This window comes from Tupaia chinensis, unplaced genomic scaffold (assembly GCF_000334495.1).
Source record: "Tupaia chinensis unplaced genomic scaffold, TupChi_1.0 Scaffold000318_1, whole genome shotgun sequence".
In the NCBI taxonomy this organism is placed as follows: domain Eukaryota; kingdom Metazoa; phylum Chordata; class Mammalia; order Scandentia; family Tupaiidae; genus Tupaia; species Tupaia belangeri.
The window spans coordinates 1815716-1827797 of NW_006159811.1; the positions used below are offsets into that span (position 1 = coordinate 1815716).

The 12082-nt window shown below is 38.7% G+C and overlaps 1 protein-coding gene across 1 annotated transcript in view; it reads left to right on the top strand.

Annotated features, from left to right (window-relative positions):
- The window catches only part of RASGEF1B (RasGEF domain family member 1B), a 607920-nt gene that overhangs the window by 207702 nt on the left and 388136 nt on the right, over positions 1-12082 (top strand). The window contains exon 3 of the mRNA XM_014588947.2: positions 10608-10661. Within this exon, the coding sequence (XP_014444433.2) occupies positions 10608-10661 (54 nt within the window). The remainder of the gene's footprint in view (positions 1-10607; positions 10662-12082) is intronic.

The following is a 12082-nucleotide window of genomic DNA, read 5'->3' on the forward strand; positions in this document are numbered from 1 at the left end:
GTATATACATATATCAATACTATCTACTAAAGCATGAAGACAAACGGAAATTCCTACTTTGTCAGGAAACCCAAGAATTGGCTGATTACACTGTCTAAGAAAGCATCCAAGTGGTGTGTGTGTGCACTTTGGGGACCCACTGATTGAAGTCTAGGAGACTTGCAAATTGTTAGTAACATGAGTAGGTCTAGTCTGCCATCCACCAGTGAGTAAGAAATTATCCAGTGTGTCCGTGAGGTGCAAATTGCAGGTATCACATGGACATGTTTTATGCAGGCATCATTTCTGTAAATGGCTCTTAGCTTTCAGCGGTATTTGACCATTCATGAAAACTTCTGTCTGGTAGTATCTGGTAGAGAATGAAAAACACACCCATGTACGGACAGACACGTGCATAAAGGAACTACTAATGCTTGAAGTGAAATTTGATAACACTGTCATTTCAGAGGATCTGTTTCCAAATTCCTTAATTTTTATAATCCAATACTTAAGCAGCTCTCTTCCCTTGCATCTGACTGTTCCAATTTCATCGAGTGTCATATGTTCGATATTTTTAAAATATAAATCTTAGTTATAGACACTACACAGCAGAACTTGGTGCAGAAGAGATAGAGTATATTTCTGTTTCTTTTTCTAAATCTAATTTAGTGGGAATAAATAACATTGTAATAAGTCTCAGAGGTAAATTCTCCCTTCATAAGGAGTATAGAACATATGGAGTCTCTTTTCAGCGCTCTGTCACTTGGGAAACATTGTCACCAGCGAGAATCCAGTAAGTAGCTCTCACCTTCGGAAAGTCTCTTGTGGGCTGGACTGAATGAATTGTCACTTGTTGATCTTTCATCTGTGGGTTCTCTGACCAAGGTTTTATCAGGATCTGTTTTTATCACAAGCCACTGCTTTCTGGGTCACTTTTTCCTTTTTGCTCTGTGTGAATGTGTAATTGAGCTGAAGCTGACATCATCTCTGTGCCTCTCCTCTCCTCTGCTGCACCCTAACCAAAATCCTTCTGCTTGAGTTAAATTCTTATCTGGGGCAGCATCCAGTCCTTCTAACTGAGATAAAAGCATCCATTGGCTGTTAGTAATAAAAATGCTAACACTTTTTGATCTTTAGCCTGGAGACTTTCTTGCAGGTGTCTTTCTTCCCTTAACCCTGACAGTAGGAAAGCTAGTGGCCTCTGAACTTACAGCTCCTGAGTATCCACATCTTCCTAGAAAAGTTATCCCTGTGGGTTCAACTCCTTTACATGAGGGCCCATCTTGCTAGGGAGGGAGAGCTGAAACCTGCAGCTGCATAGTGGAAATCAACCTCCACTTCACACTTCTTCCTTCAGTGAGTTACCCTCTAATAGTAAACTTCATCAACTCCTCTATGAAATTATCTGCTTCACTATTCAGTCTCAGGGAACACATTTGGACAGTTGGAAAGTCAGACCAGAGATTAAAAATAAACCAGATGAGTATGCTAGGGGTAAGCCTGTTGTTTACAGAGAAAAATCCCAGAAGAGTCTTCTGCAACTGTGTGCGGTGGCATAGCTCACCTTTTAGATACCTATGGACCACTGTGTGAGTTTGGGATAACCCCAAAATGCTGGAGGAGTTAGAGCATCTATTATTAGAAGGCCATGTGGCCCACAAAGTCATGGCAAAGTGGGTTAGTTAGTTTTAGGGGCTGGGAGGTCATGTGTAATAGATAAACAGTCAGCAGCTCAAACAGAGCTACAGAAGTTAGAAGAAAAATGACTAGCCTCTAACTTTTTAGAAAGCTGTGTGCTGAGGGGGCGCCCATAGTGCAGGGAGGGTGGGAGAAAGCCCACACGTGAGTGTGCTGTCTTCCCTGGGGAGAAGCCCACACTGGTCAGCTGCTTCCTTATTGACGGGACCTGCCTAGGTGCTCTGAATGTTTCAGACTACTATGTGAGTACTGAGGCACCCAGAAAACATGAAAAGGATCATCGGAAGTTCTTACTGAAGTCACAGGGAAAGGGAGAAAGGAAGGCAGGCAAGCTGTAACAGCAGTAGCCTGGCCGTGGTTCCAGACTCTCATGAATGAGGGTGGAGAAGAAATTGCAAGTTAGACAAGGCAAGTGGTTTACTCCTCTCTGCTCCTAAGGAAAATCTGGGGCCATGTCAAGCACTCATTGCCTCAAGGAGGTCTCAGGACCTTGCTTCCTAGTAGGGAGGCTTGGAGCACTGAGCACTGAGATTCATGGGGCAGTGTTTCGTCCTACTGGTGGACTTTTGGGAGCATGGGAGTGAGCTGTGAGCTCATGCTATCATCCAGACTAGGACCTGGGTAATAGGCGAGCCCGGTGATGGCCAGGAGAGAGTGGCCGTCTAGCTGCTCTGACTATGAGACCCAAGTGGGGGAGGAGCATGTTTAATGATTTGAGTTTGAGGGCCAGTCCTATCTCAGTCTCATTGCACAGCTGTTAAGTGCCATGTGTAGGAAGCTGAACCCCACATGGATGACCATGGTTTAAATCCTAGCCCCAGAGGCTTGAAAAACATGCCAGAGAAAAGGATTGTGGTGTGATCATGCCACTCTAGGGGGTTGCTTTTTTTTTCTCTGTCTCTGGCAAGTGCTCGCACCCTCTGGCAATAAAAAGAATTAAAAAAAAAAAGGAGTAACAAGCAGTGACATTTCTGGGCATTAACAGGTTGGGTAAGATGAAAGAAGAAAATGCTTTTTTTTTTTTTTTTCAGTTTTCAAGAGGGCATGTGGGCTCACAGGAGAGAAACAGAGAGAGGGAAAGTATATCCCATGAGTCAGAGTCACACTGCAGTCCATTCTCTTCCATTTCTCTCTCTTTTTGGTTTTGGGCATACATGAACATGCACCTGAGAGGGTTTTTAAGCCACTGGGTCCAGGACTTGAATCTTGTGGTTGGCCATGTGGGACCAGCTGCCTTAACTACCATGCCATTGGCTGGCCAGGAAATGGCCTCTTAAAGGCACAACTTTATCCCAGGCATGCAAGGGTGGTTCAACATATGCAAAACCATAAATGTAATACATCATATTAACAGAAGGAAAGATTAAAAACCATATAGTCATATCAATTGATGCAGAAAATATTTGCTAAAATATAACATCTCTTCATGATTAAGACTCTCAGCAAAATTGGCATAGAAAGGACTTTTTTCAATACAATAAAAGCCATATATGGAAAACATTTAGGTAACATTATACTAAATGGGCAAAAGCTGAAAGCTTTTCCACTAAGAACAAGACAAGACAAGAAAAAGACAAGGCTGCCCACTCTCTCCACTCCTCTTCAATTTAGTACTAGAAGTTCTAGCCAATGCAATCAGGCAAGATAATAAAATAAAAGACCTTCAAATAAGGAAAGAAGAAATGAAATTATCTCTATTTTCAGATGACATGATTATATACATAGAAAACACAGAAGAATCCACAAAAAACCTCCTGGAAGTGATAAATGAATACAGCAAAGTGGCAGGATACAAAATCAACATACACAAATCTATAGGTTTTCTATACACCAACAATGAGCAGCCGGAGATAGAATTGAAGAAAGCAATCTCTTTTACAATAGCCACAGAAAGTGTAAGAAACCTAAGAATAAACCTAACAAAATAAGTCTAAAGGCCTCTACAAGGAAAACTATAAAAATCTAAAAAAATTAAAAAAAGAAAAATAAATAAATTGAAAATGACAAAAAAGTGGGAGAACATTCCCTGCTCCTGGGTTGGAATTGCATCAGTTGATATGACTATATGTCAATTCTACCCAAATTAATCTACAAATGTAATGCAATTCTGATCAAATTAGAGATATTCTTCACAAATTTAGAAAAAGCAAGCATAGAATTTGTCTGGAATCATAAAAGACCTTGTATCACCAAAGCAATACTGCACAAAGTGAGGAGAGTAGGAGGCATCTTACTCCCTGGCCCCAAAATACATTACAAAGCTGTGATAATCTAAACAGCATGACCCAGCACAAAAATAGGCATGTAGACCAATAAAACAAAATAGAGAGCCCAGAAATAAATCCCAAGACACACAGCCAACCAATTTTTATCAAAGGGCACATGACAGTCCATTGGTGAAATAAAAATCTCTTGAGCAAATGGTGCTGGGAAAACAGGGTATCCAGCTGCAGAAAAATGAAATTTGACCCCTATCTCTCACCATTAACAAAAATCAACTCAAAATGTATCAAACTCTAAATATAAGACCTCAAACTATAAAACTACTATTGGAAAATACAGGGAGAAACTCTTGGAGACATTGGAGTAGGTAAAACCTTTTAAAATAAGACCACCCAAAGCACAGGCAATAATCTCCAAAATAGTTAAGTGGAATTACATTAATGTAATAAACTTCTGCATAGTGAAAGACAATAATTAGAGTGAAGAGATAATCCTTGGAATGAATGGGGGAATATATCTGCAAACTATCTCAGATAAGGAACTGATGACCAAAATATACAGGAAACTCAAGCAACTTACCTGCCCCCCCAAAAAAGAAAAAAAACGTCAGTCCAATTAAAAGATGGGCAAATCAGCTGAACAGACAACTCTCCAAGGAAGACTCATGAATAGCCAAAAATCATATGAAAAAATGTTCAGTATTCCTTATCATAAGGGAGATGTAAATCAAAACCACAATGAGATACCACCCAATCCCAGTCAGAATGGCTAAGATTAAAAAAATAATGATAAGTGTTGATGAAGTTGTGGTGAAAAGGGAACTTTCCTACATTGTTGGTGGGAATGTAAATTAGTATAACCACTGTGGAGAACAATATGGGGGTTCCTCAAAGACCTACAAATAGAACTACCAAACAATTCACTGCTGGGTATCTACCCAAAGGAAAGGAATACGCTCAGTTGGAAAAACACTTGTACATCTATGCTCATTGCAGCATTATTCACAACTGCTGAAACATGGAATCACCATAAATGTCCAAGAACAAATGAAAGGATTGAAAAAACATGGCACATAAGTACTATGGAATACTACTCAACCATAAAAAGCAATGAGACCCCTGGCATTTGATAGAAAGTGGGCAAATATGGAAAATCTAATGCTAAGTGAAGCAAGCCAGACTATGAAAGAGAGGCATTGTATACCCCTACTTAACATTTACCAAATGTCTGCACTCTGTGGTAGAAACTGAAAGACTGGAAGGCAAGAAGGAATGGACAGCAACCATTGCTACCAGAGACAGTTTGGGAGCAGGGCAGGAAGTGAGGGTATAGGGAAAGGGAATCAAGGAAAAAAAAAAAAAGAAAAAGAAAAACATTCAATGAACAAAAAGATGGAAAATTATCAGTGGATGGCAATGTATATGATAATTTCTTTGGAATAACACATGGGGTATTTATGCTGGAAAAATTCACTTTCAATGTTGTAATGATATATAGTGATTGAATGTAAAAAATAAGAAAATAAGAGGGAAAAAATGATAAGCTACTTGCTTTTTGCAATCACCTACCTTGCACAGGTGGGATAAAGGTTATAGATAACAGGGTTTATCAGAATCCTCAAAATTGTAAACCTGGGGTGGTTTCATGTCAGTTTTTGAGTATCAGTGTCCTCATTTCTATCAAATCTTCTTTTCAAATTCTTAGAAAAGAAAAAGGCTCAAAATATAAAATATCTATTTTTGGAATAGATCTTACTACCCCATTCTGTTTAAGGTGTAAAACACCAATGACTATAATACATGAAATCTTTAATTTTCCTGCTGCAGTAGTTCCCTATATCTTAGCATCCCTTGGGGATTTGTCTATTATGATTTAAAGCTTTACACTAAAAACAGAATTCTAATAGGTGAAATTTCAGGCATTGGTATATAAATAGGCAAAAGTGGGGCCTCACTTTTGCAAACTCATTTTGAGAAATTTTTGGCTAAAACTATCTATGTATAATATTGTTCACCCCATGCTGGTCACCCCCTCCCACACACACACACACACACACACAGTTAGAAGTCAGCACTCTAAAAAAGTCATTGTGCTTTATTGCACTGTGCCCCTGTGACAAATGCAGCATCACACAAACTTTGGTGGAGGACACTCATTAGGAGTTTCCTCTTTAGTAGAAAAAAATTGATGCAGTAATCAAGAAGGTCACAGTGTGGGTAAGTCACCATGTTATGAGTCTTTCATTTTCAGTAATTAAAGTGAGCATGTTATTGGAAGGTTTAGAAGCCCACCCAAAGTCATTCACAATAGCTGCAATTAAGAAACTGGAATGCCAGTTAAAGTCTTTTGAAAGGAACGAAATGAGACTGACCAAGCATATAAGTAAAATCCCCGTAGAAAATGACTAAATTAAGGATATAGACTATCATTGACCCATGCCATCCCTCTTTCACATTCATTCCAGGTATCGAAATTTCACTGTACATTTGTCCTTTGGCTCAAATATTTCCTTTCTACAAATGCAACATTTAAAGCTACTTGCCTTAATTTTTCTTTTCAGCGATAAAGAAAGCTAATTTCACCCATCTCTGACTCTCACTTTTCCTCCAAACATGTTTTCAGGTCACCTGAGACTGTTCTAAAAGGTTGGACGGTATTGTTTAATTTCGAAGATCATTTCTGCTGGGACTGTATCACTAATGTCTACTTTCAGGAATGTACCTTAATTTACTCTCTCCACAGTGGCAGTGCTGCTGTGTCTTAAGCTTAGTCAAAAATGCAATTGGGTGCTGGCAGGTGGTGTGGTGGTTAGGATGCTGGACTCCCACATGGCTGACTGTGGTTCAAGTCCTGAACCTGGTGGCTTGCTTTCTCACTTTCCCTCTCTTTCTCACTTGCTTGCTCTGTCCCTCTCTGGTCAAATTAAAAATAAATAAATAAATAAATAAAGTTAAATAAAATAATTCTTTTTTAAAAGTGCAGTTAGGGTCTCTTGAATTGCCCCCATGTAGAATCCAGAATTTGGGTCCCACCCTCCAAGATTCTGATTCTGTTTCTGTTTTGGACCAGGAATGAGACTTGAATTCAGGAGTGGGAAGAGAAATTCCCACCATCAGATTGTTTTTTTTTTTTCCTGGGAAAAGTCTAGTTGTACTAGCCTGGGACTCAGGGTCTTTTCCATAACTAACATTTGGCAGAGTTTGGAGACACTTCGGGTTGTTGCGACTGAGGTGGGTGTCACTGTCATCTGGTGAGTAGAGGCCAGAGATGCTGCAAAACATCTTACAATGTACAATATGCCCCTTACCTCCCATAACAAGTGATTATCCAAAATGTTTGTAGAGGCTGATGCTGGAAACTTCTATGTTAGCCAAATTGAGTGGATAATAGACAACACTAAACAGATACACACTAAACAGAGAGATGTATTTTATCATTACCTAGAATATTTTCTCTTTCCCCCTGAGCTTCATTGTATAGTGCTTTTATATGTGAGCCTGCTTCTCCAGCACGGTGCTTCCAAAGCAGTGTTTTGGAGGGATAAGGACTGCAGTTGCCTGATTTTAAGAAATATTTTTGCATCTACTCAATACATATTTGTTGGATTCCTTCTTTATGCCAGGACCTGAGCTAGATCATAGTGTACCACAGTGAGCAAGTCTCATTGGAACTTTACCTTCCTGGAGCAGAAACACGGGCGGAAACATTGAGGCTTCCATCTTGACATAGTGCTCATGTGTGCAAATGAGTAAAGATGTCACAAGGAAGGTCTGTGATGGCAGATTGTGGGTGAGGCGATTCAGTCGGAGGTGGAGAGCTCCTTCCTGGCCTAAACTCTGAAAAGCATGCAAGAAAATCTTTCCTTACATCCTGCAAAACTACCGAAATAAGAGAAACAACCATATATCTGACAGCACAAAAGGAAGATGTCAAGAACTTAGGGGTTACACCCAGTCCTGGCAACACTTGCTGGCATTTGTCAGGGTTGAAATTAGGTCAGCGGGATAGATCATAAGAAGAATGATTCATGTGTCTTTACTCTCTTTGAGTGAAGGTTGTTGTTTCTCTGTGGGAGCCATTTTCTTTCACTTCTTGATGATTCTGCTATCTACGTGTGTTTTTTGTGAACATTAATCCTATCCTTTTAGTCTTTTGAATGCCCTCTTTTCTTGCACCACCAAAATTCTCCTTTCCTTTTTCTTCATAATTCAAACTTGCTTAATAAAGTTTATCCTTTCCCTCATAAATAAAATAAAAAAACAAAACAACTGCCAACAAATTAGATTTGAAGATCACACTCAACATAAACTTTGAGCTTAATTTTCACCCTTAATTTCCAGAGGGTGCATGTGCTTGCTAGAGAGAGAGAGAGAGAGAGAGAGAGAGAGAGAGAGGAGAAAGCATCCCTCCAGTGGGGCATGGTCACACTGCAACTTCTTCTCTGTATCTCCATCTTTTTGGGATTTTGGGGCATGTGCACACTCATATCTGGTGTGTTTTTCAAGCCACCAGGGCCAGACTAGAACCATGGTTGCCATGTGGGATGCAGCTTCCCTTAGCTACCAGGCCATGAGGCTGGCCCTGAACTTAATATTTTAAAGTTAAAGATGCTTTTTGTATATGTATCCACACTTATGCTTTCTGTCCTTTAATATTGCATATTGTTTTAGAACAGAATATGTGCTTATTCATATTCTTAGCTTTTTATTGTGGTTATTCCAAAACAAACAAAACGTGAGGTGAGGTGGTATTTTTATGATGTTTTATGAGGAGAGAGTGAGAGAAAGTTTATGTACATAAAATCTTTCAGTTTATGTACATAAAAACTGTCTTTGTTATACATTTTAAAATTTCTATTTAACCAAAATAAAATTATTAGTGTAAATAGTCACATACATACATTTGTGAGTACTTCAAAAAGTTTATAGAAAAATGGGAATTAAAGTATTAGTGTATTTTAGTACAAAACTTTTTAAAAACATTTTGCTACAAGGTGTATGCACTTGCCAGATAGAGATGGAGTGGGAATGAGAAATCACCACCCCCCACACACACACACTTGGGGCATGGTTGCAACATAATCCCTTCTCCTCCATTTCTTCTTCCTCTTGGGGCTTTGGGTGTGCATGTGCATGCACCCAGAATGTTTTTCAAGCTGCAGGTTCTTGGACTTGAACCACACAGTTGGCCATTTGCTATCCAGCCACCTTAACCATCATGCCACCAACTGACCCAGTACAAAAGATTTTGAAAATCATGTGTGGTTTTTTCATAATATGCATTTTGCGTGAATTTTGAAGACCTCTTATATATATATAAGTATATGTATATATCATGAAAATATATGTATACATCTATATATATTCTATTTGTATATAGTAATGCTTATTACAGCATAATTTGTAATAAAAAGGTGGAAGAAAACAAAAAGCAACAGCAAAAGATCTAAAACCTAGAAACCACTAAATATCCATCAATAAAGGAAAGCATAAATAAAGTATGTTATACTCATATTAGGGAATGTTATACAGATATTAAAATGAGTCAATCATGGACCAACTGGTGGTGTGGTGGTTGAGGCTGCTGGATGCCACATGGCCAACTACACGGTTTGAGTCCTGGAACTGGTGGCTTGAGAAACACTCTGGATGCATATAAATGCCCAAAAGGAGAAATGGAAGAGAAGGGATTGCGCATGATCATTCCCCATGAGGGGTGTTTCTCTCCTCAGTGAGTGAATGTGTTCTCTGGCAAATTAAAAAACAACAAAAAAAGAATGAGTCTACCTATATGACCTGACTTGAAAGATGGTAGATATTCTTCAGTAGGATTGCATGCTAAGAAAGAAACTTAATACATGTACACATGCATTCGTATGAAAATACAGGGAGCATGGAAGGATAAATTTAAATCTTGTTACTGGTTATCTCAGGAGAATAGGGGATAGAGGGGATGGACTCATTAAGAATATCTATTATTTTTGTAATTAAAGAGAAAGTAGAAAGGTTTTCTGAAAAAAAAAAAATCGCAGTGCAATTTGTGGGGCTGACCAGTTATCTATCTGTTTAGAGTATAGACCAAAAAGGAACTTGTTTCCAAGTCCCAACATAGCCTTGATTGCTGAAGTGCCTTTTGAGTGTTCCATCAGACCTGTAAATCCTCACACACACGTGTAAGTAAACTATAGGGAGAATGAGTGTGTTAAAGAAAGTGGGAAGGAGATGGCCAGCCCTGTGCTGTTATTCAGAGTCTCAAGTCTCTTATATAGAAAGAAGCTTCACTCTATCACTTAGGCTCATAACAGCTGTCAATTCAAAAATTGGGGGCATTTGACTCTACCACTTTGTATATATCTCTTCAAGACTGAGTGTCATTTGTGGTTGAAGGTGTGCTTTGGAGTCAGACTGCTTGGCTTTGATTGCTCACCCAACTATATCCAAAGTATCTGATGTTTGTAGTAAACCTAATTGTGCTTCAGTTACCTTGTTTGTGAGAATAAAGTTACAAATGAAAGTCCTTACTGAACTGGATGATTTTTGACCTATGTTGGCTGTGGAAACAGTGAAGGATAAACACATTTTAAAATCCAAAGAAATAACTGAATTCACAGGAGATAGTGCCCACCATGGAACGCAAATGAACATGAAAGACTCGTTATAATTATACTTTGATAGTCCTAATGTGTTTTCCACCTTCTTATTTTGCAGACCACCATTTTCAGCACATTAGCCAGTGAAAAGTCCTTATCTGACTGCAAAAAGGTAAGTCAGCCTCCAAGAATTCCTGCATGCTGTCAGAGTAATAAAGGCTTCAGAGCTGGTGACGTTCAGTTGAAGGGCTATGTTGTCAATGGACTGTCCTGGTGGCATATTATGGCCCTCTTTTTTCAGAGATGGAAATATAAATGATTCACTTTAGTGATGCTGGAAACTCTATTATCATTTGACAGTATTTTGTTAGAGAGAAGCTCAGGCTCTATGTATTTCTATCTTGCTATAATCAGACATTTTATTCTGCAGGGTGAGGATCAAGGGGGTTTAGGGCATGTTGTGTTAAACTGCATTTCAAGCTTCTATATCTTTGCTTGCAAATTTAAATCTAATTCATTTAAACCCAATACAATATAAAAATGATATAGTATTTTGAAAGATGATCACAGAGCATAAAGATCTGGTTTGGATTCACCACAGTCAAGTTTGAGAAGCTGTCATGCTTTGCAAAAGGATTAGCTTCACTAGCATCTGATGGAAGATATCCCTGTAATAGATCTTGTGTGAAAACTGCCTGCTATGGCAGCATGTCTAATTCATAGCCTTCGTGGTCCAAGGGTCACTTTTATCCATCTATTTAATCTCAGAATTTACTAGATCTTCTCCTTCTTGGGGGGAAAGAAGTGATTTAGCCATCTAAATAAGTCAAATAAATTTTTTGACACTATCTAGTGATAAAACCAGGTGCGTCAAAGTTGACCTATACATAACATGAGTTACTTGGCATTTCTTAAGATTTTATGCTATGACATTATTGGCTGTGCTGTTTCCATTTCTAATGTTGATTGATATGGAAGGAGGTAGCAGGCATTTTATCTTTAAAGGTGGTGTCAGAGCCCACTGTTCTGCATAGCATCTATTTCATTATTTAGCTAGTTTTTAAATTGCCTGTTAATCTCCATGTTGATTGAGTTCTGCAATGTTTGCCTTGTTCTCTGCATTGAGTTGTGAACTGCTTGAGAGTGAGAGCTCTGTATTATTTTTAGAATCATAACTCTTAGATCACGAAGGGACTTCAGGGGATCTCTAATCTCACGTTTTACCCCAGGGTGGCACGCCATTGTTATCATTTATAAATGGGCCTCTAGCCTTTACCTGAACAGTCTATTAACAGGAAACCCAGTGAGCCCATAATGTGTGGAACCCTAATAAGACAATTCGTGGTATTACAAAGTTCTTCATTCTGTTGAGCTAGCATCTTTGTCCTTTAGATTTCTACCTAGTTATTTAAATATGAAGCCAGTATGAAGCCAGTTAATATGCTTTCTTCTGAATCTCTTTCTACCCCATCCCGGAGCTAATGATTGTTCTTCATTTCTAATAGGACATTAATATGATTAATTTTAAATAGCATGTATTATGGGGATCTGGCTATTTGGTTTTGAAACCCAAGTCTGTCACTTATTACTAAT